Source organism: Mercenaria mercenaria, chromosome 9, assembly GCF_021730395.1.
Source record: "Mercenaria mercenaria strain notata chromosome 9, MADL_Memer_1, whole genome shotgun sequence".
Classification (NCBI taxonomy): domain Eukaryota; kingdom Metazoa; phylum Mollusca; class Bivalvia; order Venerida; family Veneridae; genus Mercenaria; species Mercenaria mercenaria.
In genome coordinates, this window is record NC_069369.1 from 38,817,176 (window position 1) to 38,840,403 (window position 23,228).

General features: G+C 33.4%; 1 protein-coding gene across 2 annotated transcripts; it reads right to left on the reverse strand.

Moving 5' to 3' along the window:
• Positions 1–587: 587 nt before the first annotated feature.
• LOC123546934 (alpha-2A adrenergic receptor-like) lies at positions 588–7,918 on the reverse strand. 2 transcript variants are annotated; one of them, XM_045333601.2, is made up of 3 exons: positions 7,902–7,918; positions 3,161–3,209; positions 588–2,719 (listed from the first exon to the last, which is right to left on the reverse strand). In XM_045333601.2, the coding sequence occupies exon 3, from the start codon at positions 2,109–2,111 to the stop codon at positions 858–860; it is 1,254 nt and encodes a 417-aa protein (XP_045189536.2). In that variant the 5' UTR covers positions 2,112–2,719; positions 3,161–3,209; positions 7,902–7,918; the 3' UTR covers positions 588–857. The 2 variants fall into 2 exon arrangements, with proteins under 2 accessions (XP_045189536.2, XP_045189537.2); XM_045333602.2 differs by lacking the exon at positions 7,902–7,918 and adding an exon at positions 4,036–4,053.
• Positions 7,919–23,228: the final 15,310 nt, after the last annotated feature.

Genomic DNA, 23,228 nt, shown 5'->3' on the forward strand with positions numbered 1-23,228 from the left:
TGAATCCAAATTAGGCAAAACAAATACAACCCACGTCATTGTTGAAATAAACCCAAATTATAAATAAAAAGCCTTTAATTTTTCACAGGATAATATTTTCTCTAAAACTAGTACTGTTCAATTATAAACTGATCAACATATTCAGATTGTAACGAAACTCGCCGCCTCTCGAACGCTTTTTCATTATACTTTTTTCTTCTAGTCGACTATTTTTTTCATTGATATGTATTTCGTATTTCCTGAACGAAACATGTATAGTTTAGTAATCATATACACAGTGTAGTTCCCCTAATATTATTGTATTAATGCATCCAAGTTTAGTAGAAGTCAAATTCATTTGTATAAACTGAACGTCACAACATGATGTAAATTGACTCGAAGAATGATTGTAAACTGTAGTCCAATTAACGTCCCATCTACCTTATACAGTATCTGATCGCAGTTTAATACAATTCACAGTGCCAAGAACTGGGCTAAGAATGGATGTATTACTGATGGCCGCAACAATTCCATCTTAGAACATATTGGACAAGATTTCGATAAGCAATACATGAAACGTAAATCATTAAAGCTTCAAAGTTGACATATGCCGTACGGTGTATAAACAATTAAACAAGTTAAATCATACACAATACTGCTTGTAACACTTTTTCTCCCATGGAAAACAGTACATATGTATCATACAAAACTGAAATAACGTAAACAATTTTCTTTATTTTGATATAACACATAATACCGTTTTACAATAATGGAATAACGGAAACGAATCTTGCTCTTTGGCCGACAAAACTGGCGGAACATTATAATTCAAACGTGCTGATGTAACGTACTGTCAGCTTAATCTCTCACAAATGGTATTAATGACATATACAAACGTTACGAATTCTGTCTATCAATGTTGGTAATAATATCCGACAGGATTCTCTGAATTTCTTTACAAATACTGCGTATACTATAGGATTTATCATGTGGTTGAAGAAATAAAATCTGAAGAAAAATGAAAACCATGAGAATTCACTGGGACTCATGTAAACGATGTCCGACACTTTAAGCGCGAGGACCAGATGTGTCATGTACGTTATTATAAATACAATAGTTAGTACGAACCAAACTAATGTCTTTGTGGGAAATCTTTGGGTTCGTAACATTTGAGCTTGACTCCGCATGCTCCTTAAGCTCAGTTGTTTGGAAACTTTCTTCTTCTTGGCGTCCTTTAGATTCAACGAGCCGTTTTCAAAGGAAATTGAGCGCTTTTGGAATGCAACTTTTTCGTCTTGTTCTTCGTCGTTTTCTTCAAATGACCGGCTGCCGTTGATTTTTGGATTTATAGCGTTTGGATCATATATGTCAGAACTATACGTCACCTCGTACGTCGAATTTTTCCGTAATTGGGCAATTGCTCTAATTTGTTTTGTTGCCTCTTTCATTACAAACGCATACAATATTACATAAGTGCATGAAATACCTATAAGCAAGATTATGAACACAATTTTATATAGTTTCCTCCATATTGAATCTCTGTATTTATCCTCAGTTTCGCATAAATTTATTTCCGTTTCACCTCCGTAGATATTGGTCATAGTCGCACGTTTTATTCCACACATCATTGTTCCAGGAATGGCCAAGAAAAGTGGAAAAATAAACGCCACTAGAAATAGTAATCGGACAGCTAGTTTCGGATTTAATTGTTTCTTGAATGGCTGAACCACTTTTCGATACCTGTCCACTGAAATTACTAACAAAGCAAGACATGATGCAGTTGAAACAAAAACATTAAAGAAACATTTTACTTTACAGGAAACTTCATCCCCAAATGCAAAATACTTTCTTTGTTTTACCATTTCCGCCGGTATTAGGGTACAGCACGTGATTATATCAATCACCCCTAACGTTAGTACAAACACCTTAAAGTTATTTCGCTTGTAGTCTCGACTGAGCGTAAACACCAAAAGGATGATAAGATTACCGAAAATTCCAAACAGCGTAAAGAAACCGAATGTAACGGTAAGTGGCAATAGTGCCTCGGCATACCGGTCGTTCAGCTGCTCTAGTGTCTCTGTCCGATTGTTAATTATCGTATCAGCGTTACTACTATTCAAAGTATCATTCATCTTTGGCAATGTCTCATCTATGTGTCAAGTCAATAAAAATTATTTATGTTCGATATTGCCTATAAGTCTTATATATCACCCTTGTTTTACTGTATCCTTTAGTGGCGCTTTGCGCAAATTACACAGTTTCTTATTAATCCGTAATAAGACTATCGATTAGGACTGATGACTATCGGTGAATCTGCTAATTGCCAGACAATCAGTATAAATGATTATGATTGTTGTTTCGTTCCTTTTTATCTTGTCTAAATTTAGTCGCTGCTCTTCATTTAAAAACCTGATTAATGCGGTTAATTTTATATATTGCAGTCTCGTTGCATTGCTACCACTTATAATTTAATAACTATATCCTTTTCTAAACTTCTTCTTGAAACAATTGATAAGTCTGTAGTATGAACATCCGTTGTGTTTCTCTGCGGCCGTAAATAGATAAGGATGTGAAACCAAATGTAGACTTTGTTACTTCTAACTTTTAACAGAAGTCACTCTGCACTTAACGTTGTCAGCCTACTGTGCGTCGTGTTGTTATTTCTAATCGAAAGATACTGCTGATGTACAAATATTATTGAGTTATTTGCCACTTCCTTAAGTCCACACTCCCCCATTATCTAAAAGATAAATGAAATGTTATATCTACCGCGTTAACAATCTTTAGATGTAGAAATTGCTTCACCTAAACCTACAGTGAAATGTTGCCACTATAAAAAATCTGAAAAAAAAAGATTAGTAGTGAAATGTCTATAAAGGACGGAAAGCAACTAACAGAGAACATAATTTCAGAAACAGCTTTGTATCAATGAAAGCGAAAATGGCGTCTACATGAACGTCGAATCTAATTTGCTTCAGAGACAAATAGCACAACGCAAAAAAGCAACACTTAACGTACTTTTAAAAAATGAACAAACTTTAAAAGCATACAAAACATGAATATGTTTGATTTTTCATTACATTTCCGTATATCATCGTTTTAAACTACAATAGGAAGAATACAAAATAAACGTTAAACTTCACTTAAATTTCAATTCGTTACAAAAAATAAATACCCTTACCTCTTAAATCGTGAATTCCAAAATCATTTTGGTCATCATCAAACCAGTCCTGAAAAAAATAAACACAGCATTCATCCGACAAAATGTCAATTGAAATGAACTTCCGTAACTAAATAAGGACACTTCAGTGTGAAGATGCCCTATAATGTACACTGGCGTGTGGACGATACTGATAACATATAGAAAGAAAAAGATCGCAATCATATTAGAATTTTTTACTTTTCTCCCCGGTGTAGGTTAAACAAATATTTAGATGTTTACTTTTAATAATGTTCTGACACTTACATTGATATCTGTGATCTAAATGAAGCCGATCGTCTACTTGACAGTTTTTATGTGAGACACCTTTCAAAAATAAATGATTTTAGGTTATGATAAAACAGAGTTTTACACAAATGTGCATCAACGTAATTAGATAACTGTTATTTTTACATGGTCTTAGTTTGTGCTATGTGACCGATCTAAATTCAACTAATGTTTACTTGGCTGAGAAAAATTAAGTTTTGATGTCATTAGTGTAATGAAACACTTATTTTATGGCTTGCCAGTCAACAGTCAAAACTACTGACCCTCATCTCGTGACAGAGCTCGGGCAATAGTTCTGACTATTTACCGACAAGTCATTCAGTAAGTGTGTAATATATATATTTGTCGCAATGACAAAGTATAATGTTTCTACAATTATCTTGGGCAGAATAGCACCTCTAGTGAATAACTTCCTATTAAATCTTGTCTGATAGTTTTCAGATACTACAAATTAATCAGCAGTTGTACGGAAAATATAAAAATACATGGTCTCATAAAAAAAAACAAATCGCTGATTAAAATAGTGCACAAAAAAGCCTTATATTAACTAAATAAAATGATGTTCTTACCGAGGGTAACAGAAAGGCTAGTCCCTCTACTTGAACAAAGGAATTCAAATACGTGTCATTTACGAGTGGTTAAATAGTTGTCAAAGTAGTGATAAATGATCTATTAATTGAACATCCCACGAAAACTTAATCCGGATATCAACCATACATTGTGTAGTAGCTTGTGTTTATATATAGATAAAGGCCGGGCCATAAAAATCTAAAAAATATTTGTTTCTAATGTATGACAAATAGTTAAACCTTAGTTATATTATGCTTACAAATATATATTTGTCAGGAAAAACCTGAGAGCGTGTTACTTTGAATAACAAATTTGTGTAAATGAACATAGATTAAAATTAAATTACTGCAAACTACAGCTGCTTTTGAGAGAAGCGCATGTCTCCCACAACTTCCTAATCTAAATAGTAATTCAGTCTTTATATACTGTTTACTCACTACAAATATTCCTTTGAAGAGTGAAAAAGCTGATTTTGGGTAATTCAAGGGCCATAATTCTGAAGTGCATGGGGCGATTCGGCTAGTTAATGAAATTTACCGAGGAGTTATGGTCAAACACATTTTGTTCAAATTTGGTGAAGATCGGATGAGAAATGTTCGACTTATGCGGATTTGTGACAGACACACAAAGACAGGAAGAAATCAACATGTCTCCAACACCACTGTGTGGTAGGAGACACAATTGTCTCCAACACCACTTTGTGGTAGGAGACACAATGATTAGCTTATATGACATCATAATTTTATTACTACAGTGTTCATGTTTTTATACTGAGAATTATTTGGAGATGTCCTGTTGATTATCGCGGAAACTTTAGTGATATTCAAAGGCGGTATAGTTCTTTTTGAAAAGTACACTAGACCCAAATCATGAACAGATGCTACATATAGTTTATGTTAACACAGACAACAAGTTTACGTGTATAAGGTTAAAAACAGTACACGCTGTTTACATTTACAGCTGAAAACAGTATAAATGCGTACAACCACTTAAACCCGCCCGCTTAGCTCAGTAGGGAGAGTGTTGGTCTACGGACCGCGGGGTCGCGAGTTCGATCCTCGGGCGGGGCATATGTTCTCCGTGACGATTTGATAAAAGACATTGTGTCTGAAATCATTCGTCCTCCACCTCTGATAATTCATGTGGGGAAGTTGGCAGTTACTTGCGGAGAACAGGTTTGTACTGGTACAGAATCCAGGTACACTGGTTAGGATAACTGCCCGCCGTTACACAACTGAAATACTGTTGAAAAAAACGGCGTTAAACCCAAAACAAACAAACAAACGATAAACCCAGGAGCCCGCCCGCATAGCTTAATAGGGAGAGCGCAGATCTACGGATCACGGGGTCGTGAGTTCGAGCCCTGGGCGAGGCGTATGTTCTCCGTGACAATTTAATAAAAGACATTGTGTCTCGTCCTCCACCTCTGATTCATGTGGGGGAAGTTGGCAGTTACTTGTGGAGAACAGGTTTATACTGGTACAGAACTGGTTAGGTTAGGTTAATTGCCCGCCTTTAAATAACTGAAATACTTTTGAAACAAGAAATATCTTTAAAAATGATGGTCGGCGAATTGTAATAAGGAAAGAAGTTTATGAGTTTTTCATCTAACATTCATCTTTCATCTAACATTTTTCAAATTGCTAAACTAAACACCGCACTTTTAACAATTTAAATGGTTCTCTTTTAATTTTTCGCAAAGGTTTCGTAGGGTTGCAATTTTGTTTCGTTTATCCTTAGACGAATAATAACAGCAGTAGTTTGATGAAGATTCATGAAGCGGTTCATGAAAAGAAGTCATTAAACGTGTTTATATTTTTAGCTAAATTGGTCCCTATCCCCATTTGTAACAAAATAGCAGGAGACTTTACGATATTGTTACACATCGAGTTTGATAAAAAGTACATTACATTTTAGTGGTTAATGCGAAGAAAGGCATATCTACTTTTAGCTATAGCGGTCCCTAATAGGGCCCAAGTTCCTATATAAATAAATTTGGAAGAAGACCTTATAATGATGCTCCAGACCAAGTTTGAAAAAGATCTACCAAGCTGTTCATGAGACGCCGTATAAAGGCATTTCTACTTTTAGCTCTAGCAGCCCCTAAAAGGGGTTAAATGTCCCAGCTGAACAAAGTTGGCTGCGGGCCTAATAAAGATGCTTCGAATCAAGTTTGATTAGAATACATGAGAAAAAATCAATTAAAGGATTTTTTTTATTATTTTTATTTCTAAAATAGGCCAACTGATCCCGCTTTAACAAATGCATATTCGCTATTCATGAATCTTTGGACAATGACGTCACACCTATAAAAAAGTGAATGTCAAGCAAAACATACAATTGTAATTATTTCAATATTTCTGTTTCATAAGCAAAGTTTGACCGTAGTCATATCACATAGATAAACTGTATGCAGCGTACCTTCATTTCAGTGTAATGAGATTCAGTCAATATATAGCATATATATAATAAAACAGATTTCAACTGAGTTCAATATTTGCATACCATACTAAAGAAAAATATTCATAGTTGATAAATCAGTTAAATAATTTATAACAAATATATCAAAGCAAACAAGTACTCATTTTAATATGCAATCTGAATAAGTCACAAAAGCAAGAAACCTTTTCATATACAGACGACAATTGTAACAAGGAAAATCTTTTAAAAAGCACTTCTCTACATGGAAGACTCTTATAACACCCTTATTCATGTGATACGCAGACAGTATTCAGCTCTTTTTTTAATTTGATATATGTTGGTATTTGAACAGGTTTTTATCATATTTATTAAACTTACTTATCATTTTGAGATATATCAATATTCTTGCTAAATATACTGAGCCAAAGTTAGCTTTAAAACTGTGAACAGCGTCGTTTAGGATAAACGTTTTGTCTACATTTCACTCAGCGTAGCACAATCAACAGAGTGAAAGAAATTGACACTCTCGTCCAATCAGGCAGTGTGTTGCACAAATCTCCCATTTTGATAAATCTTCTATAATGCGTTATCAAGTAGTTTGATTTGCAAACTGAAGTCACGTGGCATAGGTAACGAAAACGAATTTAGACGGCATCGCCGAAAAATACGGCGTTAAACCAAAACCAAATAAACCCGGAAGTATTTAAACAATCGATGGTTAAACATGAATGTATCTCTTTATACACAATTAATTCATATGTTAGTAAAGTTGAATATATTTCATGAAGATTTTCTACATCTTAAGTAAATATGAGATATTTTAGTGAAAGTTAGCCCTTGAATATCTTTAATGAAGACACGCAAATATATGATTACTGGAATATATAAAAATATCACAAAATATAATCTATAAAATGTAAACTGATATCAATTTAAAACTCAAACACATTAATTTTTACATTTAACGAAGTTTCTAAACAACGTTCGGGTTAATTTATTTTCTACTATGTTGAATTTTTTCTAGACTGTAGATTTTAATGAAAACATATCGCAGCCGTTAATAAACATATGGTCTATAATATGGTGAAATAAAATTTAAAGGCCCGTTCTTGTTTTCCAAACATTCGCCAATGATGGAATTTTCTATTTTTTAGTATAATATTCAAACTTCAAAATGATAGAAAAGTTGCCGTTGTTGTAAAAAAGTACTTGCCTATTGCAATCAGTTCATGAAATGATTTCTTGCCGCACTTTATTCTACCTTTTCCGGAAAAATGACTTTACGCCATCGCTTAGTTTACGGCTTATCAAACGTGCCCCTAACATTTTCATTTAAGAGTAATATTTTTTATTCAGTGTAACATTTGTTTTCATAAAAAAAAAGTGTTGAGCATGTGCCTGTGTTTTCGTTAACTTTTATAAAGACCAATAAACAAAACTTTACCTTTAATATATTTCCAGCAAAAACTCAATAACATCTTTTCAACATATAGTTAACAAACCACCAATGTAACACAAAACAACCTTAAGCTAAGGATATTGTATTTATTATGATAATAAATTCAAAACGTTTCACGGAGTGACAAATTTATTTTGGTTATAAATATCAAATATACTGTATATTAATTAACTATCGATTTAAACAGCCAGATTTGATACTGGGATTTATAAGCATACAAGGGTAGGTTTTATAAATTAGATACTTTAATATTTAAAGAGGATCGTTGAATATAATTCCAGTGTATTTTTGTTTTAAAATCTCCCACGTCTTTTTAGAATGAATCCAAATTAGGCAAAACAAATACAACCCGCGTCATTTCTTTAAATCAATCCAAATTATACATAAAAGGCCTTTAATTTTTCACAGGATAAAATTTTCTTTAAAACTAGTACTGTTCAATTATAAACTGATCGACACATTCAGTTTGTAACGAAACACAAAGAACTTACCGCCTCTCGAACGCTTTTTCATTATGCTACATTTTTTTTTCTAGTCGACTATTTTTTTCATTGATATGTATTTCGTATTTCCTTAACGATACATGTAATAGTATATTTTAGTAATCATATACACAGTGTAGTTCCTCTAATATTATTGTATTAATGCATCCAAGTTTAGTAGAAGTTAAATACATTTGTATAAACTGAATGTCTCGTCAATTGACTACTCCAAGTCATGATGGAAATTGTCTCGAAGAATGATTGTAAACTGTAGTCCAATTAACGTCCCATCTATCTTTTATACAGTATCTGATCGCAGTTTAATACAGTTCACAGTGCCAAGAACTGGGCTAAGAACGGGCATATTATTGATGGCCACAACAATTCCATCTTAGACATATTGGACAAGATTTCGATAAGCAATATATGAAACGTATTACAAGGAATAATTTTCAAGAGTGACCTAGTTTGCTTAATTAGCTGATGCAGTGCCGTCGATTTGGTAACTTTAATGTGTTGGCTTACACATTTCTGTACACATAGTAAAAACTCATATATTTGTACTTTAAACAGTAGGTAGTTCTTCAATCAGAGATGTTATATTTCGATCTCTTCAGATCGTTCATCACGACGTTTATGTTGTGTTAGTGTATTGTTTAATTTTTCAGCTTGAACATTTCGGCCTGTGTGGTTCCAATACTCCCGCTTTAAAAGCGTTGGGTATTGTTTAATCACCCCATGGATATAGTGCCTGCTTTTTAATTTTGTCTTATGGCAGTTTCTGTGATATGCAGGCTCCACAGCCATAGACCCCTCTCAAAATTTGAGTTTGTTTAGTTCTGCCCGTTGTTTTCTCGTTTAGGGCACATCCATTATTTTATCTGGGGACCATACGCCGCTTTTAATGGAATTGCACTCTGTGCATCATTGAAGGTTCCATGTGCACCGCCGTATGAAAACATCTGCCGATGTCTCTAAATTACATTCTGGTACTTATAACATGTGTAAATGTTGAGTTCTGCTCAAGCCGGGGTTTGAGGGCGTGGACGGTAGCTTGCACTCCCACTACCGTCCATGAACAGGCTCAATCAAACCTAGCCTGCAACATTTTCGTTTATGTCGTGTTGGGCGATGCAATGTCCATAGGAAGCTTTTATTCTTGAGAAATGATGTCAGTGTAATAAATGCATTTAATTCCATTAGCATTTCTAAGGGAGGGGTTCTTCTATACTAATATCTGATTCAATTAAAAAGACATAATAAATAAAAAGCGTTCACAAAAAGAGAAATATATCTTAGAAAAAATGTTTTAATAATTATATACATGTAAAGTGATTGATTATTTATTAAAATGAGTTAGTTGTCTTCTGTCATTTTATGGAATTAAAATTTTGTAGTAATTTTTGTCTTACTTTCATTTAATGTTATCGGAAAATATATCACAGGGAAACTTTTAGATTTAAAGGCAAAGACACAATTATCTGATAATTGAAAAAAAGTATCCTTTTACATCTTAAATACTAGTAGCAAGTGATACATCAAGTTAGCGTTGCGCATTATCAATTTTAGCTCATTCAAGCATGTCAGATATTCAAATGCCTTTAATTAGTACGAACCCAACAATCCAATATCTTGTGCTGACCCGAGCACAAATTGCTTATGGCAAGATTATATGGTCGTTGGACGAGTCCGTCGATTTTCCGTAGGTCTTTCACAACTTCTTAATAGAGTATCTCCAACTAAATCACAGAGCCAAATTTAACCAGATTGCACCGGAATTTTTTTTTGGGTTGTCTCTTTTCCAGATTCTTTAAAATCTTTGTGGTCTGTGCAGACATACTTTGCGATCGTTACCCAAAGGGAAAACTTTACAAAAATATCAAAGAAAAATATTTGAAAGCGCTGGCCATATTCTTAAATAATTTCACAGTACTTTGTTTCATGAACCTCTACCAAACTGATTCAAAACATTTTATTTCGTAATACAACATGGTCATTTTCCCAATATGCCTACGAGAAAAACTTTGAAAACCTTTTCTGAAACTGTTAACTTCAATTACAAAATAGTTAAGACACTAATGAACGTAAACATTTATAAAACCTTTTAGAAACGAAATAAAATCTTTGTAGCTCGTGACCTTATTATCATACAATATGTACTTGAATGTAAACTAGATAAAATTATTATTTATATGTTGATCGAAATTTCAAAATCGTTGAATGACGTCAAGGTGATGATATCTACATTCATTTTCAATACATCAGAAATGAAATGAAACATGTGTCCCCGAATACCAATGTAGTTGACATTTCAAATATTGATACATTTAAATATGGTAAATAAAATATATGAGTCGCGCCATGAGAAAATCAACATAGTGCGTTTGCGACAAGCATGGATCCAGACAAGCATGCGCATCCGCGCAGTCTGGTCAGGATCCATGCTGTTCGCTTTCAAAGCTTATTGCAATTAGAGAAACCATTAGCGAACAGCATGGATTTTGACCAGACTGCGCGGATGCTTGTTGCAAACGCACAATGTTGGTTTTCTCATGGCGCGGCTCATATACGGTTTGAAAGCTTTAGTAGATCCAACAACTTGGAATTTTAACGTTTTTTGAAGTAAGTCGTGTAAGAATCGAAAAATAAGTATTTAAATAATGTTTATCGTAGAATAACCCGAGTTTGGAGTTCTTACGCGTAGAAATATATCACTCAGGCCGAACCTTATTTTGATACTGTTCAGTTGTAAGTAACATATTGTATCTGTCACGTGTATAAGCAAGACTGTTATGACGTACCATTTGGGTCAAAAGTCTGAAATCGCTCGAGCGGTACCATAATACACGGTAAGCGTGTAAATTTACACGCTCACCGTGTAAATTTATACGTTAAGCGTGTTTTTTACACGGTTAGCGTATAAAATACATGATAAGCGCGTAAATTTACACGCTCAACGTGTATTTTCGTTGACCCGATTCCTAATTTAGAATTCGAGCGAATAGACCAATCAAAATTTAGTTTAGAACTGCAAAAATGACTGCATTCACAGCGGACAAGTAGCATGGTCGTCTTCTGTATCAATATGAAAAGAATGCATACAGCAGTAGTTTCTTAAACGAGTGTATATTATTAAATGGGAAATAATTTACAACTAAAACAAATGGAGAATAATTTCATAGAAGAAATTGATAATATTTATTTCCGGGTAGCCAACGACCGGCTGCGCGAAGTCCCAGTTATTTATATGATGCGTACCTGTAACTAACAAACTTACACTGAAATGGATAATAATTTATAACTACAGCGAAATGGAGAATTATTTCATTGGCGAAATGGATAATATTTATTTCTGGGTAGCCAACGACTGGCTACGCGAAGTCCCGGTTATTTATTTGATGCGTAACTGTTACTAACAAACTTAAATAAAATTGATAATAATTTATAACTACAACGAAATAGAGAATAATTTCATTGACGAAATGGATAATATTTATTTCTGGGTAGCCGACGACCGGCCGCGCGAACATCCTGTAATATTTATCATGCGTACCTGTAACTAACAAAGTTATTACTGAAATGAATAATAATTTATAACTAAAACGAAATAGAGAATAACTTCATTCATGAAATGGATCATATTTATTTCTGGGTAGCCGGCAACCGGCCGCGCGACGCCTAGAAAATGTATATTATGCGTTTAGTTTTGTTTTTGTTTTTTTCCCCCCGAGTTAAATCATATTTTATTGCTTATTACTTTTTACATTTATACTAACAAACATCAAAAATGTACATGTACAGCCAAGAAAATAAACAAATAGGTCGGGCCACAAGTACATGTAACTAACAAACTTATTACTAAAATGGATAATAAATACAACGAAATGGAGAATATTATTTCATAGCCGAAATGGCTAAAATTACCTAAATGGAAAATAATTATATATGGAACATTTAAAGATCAATTATTTATACCAAAGTATTTGTCTTATTTCCTTGCTCGACCTCGCAGAACTTACAACCTGCCGCAATAAGCTTGCATGATACTTGTAATATAATTAAAAGGTTGAAAACGAAATATTCAGTTAAGTCCAGCCTTTCATATTGTATCCACTTATACTAAAGTGAGGATGAATTCATTCCGTATTCAAAAATAGTAATCATCTTAAAATTGTTATCATTTCTATTGATTCTTCGAATTGAAAGTTTTTATTTGAAAATATGAAATGGCAGCGGTCAGATTTAAGAGAGAGAGAGAGAGAGAGAGAGAGAGAGAGAGAGAGAGAGAGAGAGAGAGAGAGAGAGAGAGAGAGAGAGAGAGAGAGAGAGGAGGGGGTGGGGGGCGTGTAGCAGCAGGGAAGAGTGTTCTAGACTTGAAATCTTGTTCTATTTTTTGCGAATTCAGCTTCATCATAATTATTCTATTAAATTACGGATAATGACTTTGCGCACGATACAGTTTCAATATGAAAATGATCCAGCATGTAAATTAAAAAATAGAAAATTATAGATTTATATTAGCAGGAAGGTCTAATACGTATCAGTTGTTCCAGATATTAGGTATTTCTCATCAGTAGTAGTTTAAGTCCTTGATTCATATCTAACGAATTTTCATTTTTAGTTACTACACGTTCATCGTTTTAAAAATAAATGTCCATTAAATTTCCAAATATATTCTTACAGATTTTAGAATACTAGATATCCTGTGAAATTTTTATTTTCGTTTCACAAGACAGCTCCGCCACGTGATAATATAATCCGTGTTCGTTCATATATAGTGGCATTGATGACCGAAGGCATTAAATTGTATCATATCAAAGCCATCTTATATGCTTCAGTAAATTTTATGATCCGCTCTAATTAGGGAACCTCCAAAGGATTTCCTGTTCTGATAACCTAGGTGACATATGTTTTATCATGTCATTTTGCATAAAAGTTACGTAATGATTTCCGGTAGATCACTTAAAACAGCAACTTCAGTGACATGGAGCCGCTCGATTCCCCCACCCTCCCCAATTATGTACATGTCATTAAAGTCGGAGAAAAATAAATACTATTATTATTTATATATATATTATTTGAAGTTGTAGAAAAATAGATATATGATAACAAATGACATTTTAAAAAGTAAAGTACAAGTTTTATATGTGTATGATGTTTGGAATTAGACTTGAAATGCTTGTTCTTTTCTGACGAAAATAAGAATAAAGCAGGCTTTTCAGGTAAGATATAATAAAAAATATACATGTCTTTAATCAAAGCATATATACAGTAGAATAAATTACTTGACTGAAATCATCTTTACAGTTGCAAAACATTTCGTAATATAATGAAAATATTATGTATGTTTCCTTAAAAGTAATAATTCAATCATAAGCTTTATAAATATCTTCCTTTGTAACATGTATTTTGATTGGCTAATTTATTTAAAAGTGTAACTCAAGCGAGTGATACGCGCTAAGCGTATTCATAACTTTATCATGACATCACAGTACATTAGGGGTTCTAATTGACCAATCAGACAGCTGCATTTTCGAGTACCTGCCAGTTTCCACTTGGGTATAACAAAGTATATTTACAATGAACATATAGTGACTTTAGAAATAAATATCACACTATTTTAGAAATCAAATTAAGATTTCTCACTGCACATGCCCCAGATGATGCTACAAACAACAAAACTTTGAAGTTTCATTGAAATATTATATCAATTTAATACTTTTATTTTAGTTGAAAGTTTGGGATTTTACACAGGGAGTCTATGATAAAGTCCGAGTAAAATGTAATCATTACCCAAGTGAAATTAGTATCATTCCGCAATGTTTTGGACATGTTAAAATTATGAATAAATTTGTACGCTAAGCGTATATTTTACCCGGTAAACGCGTAAAAATACACGGTGAGCGTGTACTTTTATAGATCCACCGATTGAAATACACGGTAAGCGTGTAAATTTACACGGTAAGCGTGTAAATTTACACGGTAAGCGTGTAAATTTACACGCTAACCGTGTATTATGGTATCGCTCGAGCGATTTCAGACTTTTGACCCAAACGGTACGTCATAGACTGTAATGCGTCTGATTGTTGCATATTACATTAACAGGTTCCTGATGAACAGAGTCTGCTAATATTTTGCTTGGTTGCGTTCTATGCTTCCAGAGGGAGTGTATATCAAAATCCCCTTGATCAAAATCCCCTCCACTGAAAAATGACTGGGTGTTACAAAATCCCCTTCATACTTTTGCATGGGGTATCATAATCCCCTCTGTGATTTTCATTATAGATATATAGATATCAGTGCTCCAAATTAAATTATGTTTGCTAAAGGCATTGTATTTATGTGCTTTATGCAATAGACTTTTAAATTGTGTATAATTGTATTTGAACTTGATGAAATAAGTAAAAATCACAGAGGGGATTATGATAGCCCCTGCAAAAATATGAAGGGGATTTTGTAACACCCTGTCATTTTTCAGTCTAGGGGATTTTGATCAAGGGGATTTTGATTGTCTCCCTTTCAGAGGATCTCCTTAGAGATTCATTAACTATCACAACATCAGTTTATGAGTGCAATGTCACAGCTGTAAAAAGACTCCCCGTTCTTTGACTCAGTGTTGTTATATGTTCTGGTCAGTACATTTAATTTTACTTCGTCAGAGTTCCGCTTAAGTCCGTGCTAGGGGGCTAGAGGTATGTTGCACGTACAGTTACCTTTCACGAAAAGACTCAGTTAAACAAAATCTCTGCTGTTACAGTGCTTGGTAGCGTTATATACTTCCCAAGGATATTCTAATAGATTTTATATTCAGTTTCTAAACAATATAAATGATATCTATCTAAAACTGAAGCACTCCTCCAAAACCTATTATTTATTTATTTATTGGATTGGCATATGCATATTTAATACGATCTCCTGAAAAATATTTGATTGTTACATGCGATAACCATCATGGCTTTATTTAACCGTGAAGTATTGGAAGGCTTGGTTTTCGGAGCGCGACATCTAAACTCTGCTTCTCTGTGCATTCATTGCTAGGATTTTTCTGGACTATACTGAAGGAAACGTTGGATGATAATATTAGGTATGACAATATTGCAACATTTCTAAAATGGTTTTACTTATTAATACTTCTTTTTAATCGTATTTACGTTCATAAACTATTTTCGAGAGTAAGTGAAGTAGTATATTTTATGTCTTTTTACTTGTATATCAAAATCATTTTTCGTATATTCTTAGTCTATTATTTTTATATAAAAAATAAATAATTACTCTAAAATAATAAAATTATAAAATATAATATATAAACAATAATACAATAATAGATAAATAACTATTACATAAAATTAATAATAAATAGTGCAATGTATAAGCTTAATTTTAAATTGGCGAAACATCTTCAGTATTTTTAACATTCAGCATTTCAAAGAGGCGGACAAATAAAATGACTTTTCATTGGCTTGTTGTAAACGCTCTATTAATCATTATATGTTATCACAGAGCTTTAGAATTGAAAAGAGGCTCTTAAATTTCCAGATTAAATCACATTTTTGGCGACAATTTATGTTTGAATTAATTTTATATAATATACATCAGTCGCGAACAATGTGTGTAGGAGCACGGGATTATAGTGCAATGCAGTAATTTCCTGGCCGATAGAAAACCCGTATGGTTATCTTCTTTCCAAAGAGAGGATGTATCAGATAGTATGAAGACATAAAAGTCAGTTAATTTTGTAATCACAAGGGTACTGAGTGTTTCCACATCTGCAGGAACAACAAACAAGAAGTAGCTAAATTTGTGATACATTTTTGCTATTTTTACGCCTTAAGTAAACATTTAATGTAAAGTTTCCATTGACCAAGAGGGACTTATTTTTTAAAACTACATTTCGAGCAAAATTAATATGTAATAATTATTAAGAATATCACCAGATCAGGTGCTATTCATTTCCAAAACATCGTACGAACCAGTGCTCCAGTGGTTTGATTAAGCGATTTAGAAAGCGCTTAGAAGGCTATTTTTTATAACAAGCTGAGTGTTATTTAGTTCCAGACCAGAACCATGTACATTATATCCATTTTATCAACACGCGTTCAGTTGAGTTACTAAGACGCTTATAAATGTTTTTTTTTAAACAAAGAGCGAAACCAAACACGCAAAGGTCCTTCATATTATACTCAAAGACGTTTCTATGGAAGATTCATAATGATATTATTCGCATGCTGGATATCTCCGAGCATGATTTTCGTTATGATAATAAAACTGACACATGCTTGCTCGGGTGATATAGTATAATTTCAACCAAAGAAATGTGAAAACCCTACTGGCCTATTTAGATAATAGTAAGGGATCATTTTTTATGGGCTACTGTAGTCTTAAATATCTTTTAAGGTAGCTGTGTTTGAGGACAAATAAAATACGTAGAAAAGATGAGCACGATTAAAGAATATAAGAATGTCTTTTCTTGTTGATATATTTCCTGTATAGCTACCATTAATATCCATGATATGTAGTAATAAGGAATTCATATAAAGCACCAGATTACAATACACACGGGAATTGTTTAATGTAAACGTATGAGTTTCTGCAGCTAAACTCCAGCATTTCCATTTACGCAAACTATCACTTGGTGTGATAAATATAAGTGAGCTGAATGTTCCGTTGAAACTGCTAATAAAACGCGGTGTTTACTGGCGGAAATGAGGCTATAAATATACTATACATAATATTCAATCATGCCAGGGTAATTTAACATGGAACATGGTGCATGTATTTCATATTTATCGTTATGCTATGGCAATATTATGGTAATGATGTTCCCAGTGTGATGCTAATTGTTTCTTCTTCATATATTTATCGGCATGCGTCAATACTGGTTCACAAAAACAAACAACAAGGTACATTGTATAGAGACGTACCCTAAAACCTCTTTAAAAAGTCAAGAGAAACAATATGTTAGTAGAGTAATAGAGTCAACCCTTGTCCTGTCCATGTTATATCAGTTCATTGGAAATGTAATCAATCTACTAGTATGTTACCTGCTATACAGAATTACGCAGTCATGTGTCTGACAGTCCTGAAATTGTTTTCTTTTCTAGATATTTTCCCATACTTTTACGCATACATTTAGGTACTATTAAAAAACGTCTTTTTGCTGACAAACTTCGCTACAGATATATCAGACTTTCCTCGGTACTTTTCTTTATTTGATCTTTACATATTTTCATACCCAGAGATAAAAAGGTGCATAGTTTACAAGAGATATTAGATACCAAGTCATCTATGCCTACAGCCAAATTTTAGCAATGTTGTCTCCATTTTTGCAAATATTTTACCCAGGATCATTTTTATTTTCGGCCCAGAAAATGATACTTAGATTATTCAGAGTGTGTACTTTGATGGAAATAATATATCTAAAATAGGTAATGCCTACTAGAAGTGAATTTTCAGTTCCATTGCATACAATGTACCGTTATGATATTACCTGCTAGTACATTCATTAAAATGAGACCTTCAGATATTATACTTTACCAGATTGATATGGAGTGAGAAATACTATTATAGCATTTCATTTGTGTTTACTTCCCTTTAAAGCTCGTAATGTGGACAACGAAGTGTTGTTTTTCCCATAACAAATTATGCGTACACGCTTATTTATCTCCTGTAATACTGATACTGATCTAAAATCATATTCAAATTAGCTTCAAGTTTTACAATATTTTCCATACATTTGTAATGCTGCCACAGGCCCGTGCTTATCACGCATTTTACAACTGTTCGCAGTATTTATGCATATGTTGCAGCACTGATCTTGTTTGATATTGTCTAGCTTAATCTGGCCTTTATTTAGGGGCCGCTGAACGAAAGCGACTTTTGCTGCTTTTAAGATTGCATTTTATGTCTGTTTTTATTTGTGACTATTTTAGCTAAATATATTATGTCAAGGAAGCTAATACTCTGTATGCATACACCCTGACATTATTACTGTTATCCGGCCTAACAAAACCTAATCCCCATATTCTAGATACTATAAGGAAGAAAGGTCTCCTCTCTACAATGTAAACAAGTAACAATGGATAACAAACCTTTTCGTATAATTTTGAATCACGCACTTGCGGAAGACTCACACAGCAGGTCCGTATTATATACCTTCGCTTTCATCCCTTTTTCGGTAGGAATACATAATATAATGTAGATCAGTAATGAGGTATCCTGATCTTCGCTCTGCCTATTAGTCTAGCTTGATTCGAACTCGATATGTAAAAAATGCAAACCTTTATGAAGAACCTAAATTTGAGTGAACATTTTACATCTTATCCTTCAAAGCTATCTAAAATTGCAAAGTTTAATTCCGTTAGCAGCTACTTAAATCGACGTGCTAATGCAACTTCAGTTCCGTTAGCACGTCCTTTAATTGACGTAGTTGTCATTTTAGGGATTTTAAAAATAAAATACTCTTTTATCGTTAATGGTCTGATAGTGTGCTATATTTATATTTCGCAATATGATTCATACTGACAATTACAAGTACGAATGACATCTCTATCTGTTTCCTGAGATACTAAACAATATTCCTCAGGGCGTTGATTTTTCTGTTTTTCACTTCATGCAGTTGTAATGTCGCACTATCGATTTACTAATAAAACAAATTATCCTTAATCAATTTCAATCAATATCTGCAAAATCAGATATGTTTGACTGAACTGTTATGGAGTATAAAATAAATATACACTGGCTTAAAAAATGAAAGAAAGTGTTCTACAAATGTAAGTAATTTATCAAAATAAGATATTATACGACATTTTATTCTATACCTATTTTATCTATCCAATCGCGAACGTTCATTTGCAACACGTGACCGTACAATATATTACTGTATTTGGATGCACGTGCGTACAAAAATCCTGTATTTTCTGTATTTGGACGCACGCGCGTACAAAAAATCATGTATTTTCTGTATTAGGACGGTTCAACAGTCCCATGTTAAACATACGATAAAGCCCGAAACGCGTGAAAATGTTCCGAATGTAATCGGATGAAGTATGCGCTCTATGTGCGTCTTGAAATCTGGATTTACTTTGAGTTTTTTTGTTTGTTTACAACACAAAAAAAAACGATTCAAGGGATAACAGTGGTATTTGATTTAGATATTAAAACGTTCGTTAATAATTAAAAACTTAAAAATACTGTAAAAAGGATCATCAGATGTTGGAATACTTGAAAAGTCGCTAAAAGAAGCCGTTCCGGACGAAACCCAGAAATTGGTTTCAGCCCTGACTGTCTGAATAGCTACCTCAGCAGTTTTTATTTAATGGTTAAGAAACAAAATGGAGAAGATTATGAATGGCAGCGGACGGGCGGTCAGCATCCAAAACATGTCTGCTCTATAATTCAGTTTTCGTCGGATCTTCACCAAACTTGCTGACAATGTTTGTGGGCATTACATCTCGGCCATTTCGATAACCAGCCAAATTGTGCCAGGCACTCTTTGATTATAGTGCGCGTCCCAAAATAACAAGGTTAAAAAATAATGACAATATGTTTAATTTTCTGTCCAGACCATAGAACACTATTAGTGTAAGACGTGTCTTGCCCCATGTGGGTTCTGGGACGATCTATGTATGAAAAGAATTGGAACCACTGCCTTACCATTGCATGATCGTAAGAGGCGACTAATAGGGTCCTAACACGTGGTTTTGCAGTAACACTGTGATTCCAGCAGGTATACAAATTTTGATTCCATACCTCATGTTTTGATTTCGATGTAATTGAGATGTGGAACCAAAATTTGTAGTCCTGTTTGGCACCATATAACCTAATTATACTGTGTTGGTGCGCCGTAAAACCCAAATAAATAAATAAATAAAGACGTGTCTTCTTTACCCTCAGATGCCATCTGCTTCTTACGTTTTACAGCCGCGGGATAAACTGTAAGTAAAATTACTAACAAAATATTCCCTAATTCATAAGTCTTATGCAGTGGCGTCTGCAGTATGAGGAAAACATAAACTTTTAATTCTTAATATTCCATACTTACAGGTAGCTTTAGCATTCAGGAAAATAATAAGAAACATTGTCGTTTAGAAAGAAATTAGGAGGAATGCCCTTGATACCTCCTTAGATTTTGTCTATATATTGATTTAATTCTCTTTTCCTAGATACATTCCTATCTTACATATCATCTGATATACCCAAGCAATTTGAGAAGGAATTAAGAAATTAAGGTCTTAATGATCTCCGAGCATATTGTAAATAGGCATTTGGGATATATAATTCACTGGACCGGCGAAAAACACTTCTTTTGAGTGGTAAATGTAAGTAAACGTGGCTCATATTCAACAGACAACATGAACTGTTAAAGCCTTTGCGCTACAAACGTATTAATTCAGTTTCATACAATAGTTCAAACAATTGTCATATGGAGAACTGAAAGTGCCTTGATAGAATAAACAGATATACTCATGTGATACATTATTTGTTCTAGTTAAACACATTTCTATTTTTATTTACAATCTTTACACCCCTTAATATGATATGAAATTATGAAATATATCTCTTGATGTTTTCCCACATTTAATTGTTCCTTTGTATTCTTATAGGAATTGTTTTTGTAATTTTAGTGTGCAATCAGTTTCAAAAATATTAACAAGATAATAGGGTTTCTTTGTCGATATTCCAATTGATATTTACCTAGCTTACAAATAGTGTAATTCTTCTAAATCCGTTGCGTGATGCTTGTCTCAGTCGAAAGGTTGGCATGTCAATATTTAATATGATCTGTTGACAGCTGTAACCGCCGCAGATTGCTTCGTATGATTGCAATAGATTTAGTATTGCACTATAAGAAAGTTTTCCCGATACGCGGCAACTAGCCACATTGCATAGGCAATGTAACCCTGCTTCTGTAATTTGTGTGATAAACCTCAGCTGAGATTATTATAACTTGCAGAAAAATGAGTATTTTATTTAGATTTGGATTATGAATCAAGGTATACATTTTTTGACATTTCATTTACAGTATGCTACTTTCAAAAGTATCAAATATTCTTAGATAAAGCCACGGTATGAAATTATTATATCATTATTCAAATTATTGAATATATTGATTTAGCTGTCATGCGATAAATTTATTTACTTCAGACGCACATTTTCTCTATTTCTTAATTGAAAGATATTTCTTAGGGCTTTGTTTTATATTGTCACGTTGTTGATTTTTTTTTAACTGTAATTAATATACAGTTTTAGAGAATAGACACCTTTAAATAAAAATTAAAATGTAATTTAAAAGAAGTTTAATATGAATTTTAAGCCGCTGAAGCTCTCTCCAATATTTCTTCTTATGTTTATGAGATGTTATATTTTACCAGCCGTTATTCACTATGGGACTGTGTTGTTAATGTCGCTGACTTCGAATCACTTGCTACTCGTTGTATTCTAAATGTGAGGAAGCCATCCAGCTGGCTTACGGAAGGTCTGTGGCTCTATCCAGGTGCCTGCTCGTGATGAAATAATGCACGGTGGGACACCTTGGGTCTTCCTCCACCACGAAAAACTGGAAAGTCGCCATCTGACCTGTAACTACATGTGTCAGCGTGACTTTAAACCCAACAAAAACAAAACAAAACAAAACAAAACAAAAATTTATTCACTATAATTAAACTACTCACTATCTCATGTTATTAACTTTAACACATCCAGTTGCCCTGTCGTCATATTAAAATGTTGTTTCATTGCTTATCCCTGTTTGTCACAACATAACCTTTTCCACGCCTGGCATATGTATGTTTTTAGCTTATAAATAAGTTACAGGACGCGGAAGCGTAACGAACTTTTTCTCATGAGAATAATCTATATAAAGTGTAAATAGCTGCGAGAGAAATATTTACATATCTTTTCCCTAACACAGAATGTCACGTTATAATTATAGTTTTGTAAGAAGACATTTTGTACGTCATCTATAAAGAACTTGTTTTTCAATTTGATGGAATGAATTCATATGTTTAAATTCATGCATGATACAACAGAATAAAGATTTGTGAGAAGAAAGCAATCATTGATCAAAGTAAATTAAAGGATCTGTTACAAGTTATCTTAGTTTTAAATCCGTAGGGACATGTCAAGGATCAACAAGTATAAACCCCATATGACACTGTCAGTAATTAGAGGCTCTACGTTTTAAACAGGTAGTAAAAAGGCAATATACGTGGAAAACATGTAAGATACGATTATACACGTAACGGTGATTTTTCCGGACGTGTTTGTCTTGAACTGTTAAAGGAACGTAGAGTTACGAAATATGAAGCATATACCTACTATTATCCAAAGGTAAATGTATTAAAACATACTTAGAACGTACGATGGTATCACTTCATATTTAGTATGTATTACTGTGAGTAGTTCTATTACGTCTTTGGTTATTGACTCTACCTGGTAATTCCTGGTAAAGGCGTTTTGAATCGTAGTAAAACTTATCAAATCATGGAATCGTTGAAGACACCTAGCAAAATGTAGCATTGACACTGAGTCTCTTTGTTAAACGGTCACAGTTGCATGTCAGATTAGCGGAAACTTACCAGAAAACTATGTTAAATTATTCACGTTTTTCATCGTCTGCTAACTATTTTTGTCTCCAGTTCCCGGTAGTTATTTTACCGCGTTTTCTGCTTGCAATTCACGATTTTCTCATGTTTTCAGTGCACTATATAAGTGATTGTTAACTGATATTCTTCACTCGAGGTTGAATATTTGACAGCATAACAAGTATTTTGATTTTTTGTTTATTCTCGTAAGAAAACTTGACAAACCCTTCTGAGACGAATATTCAGTT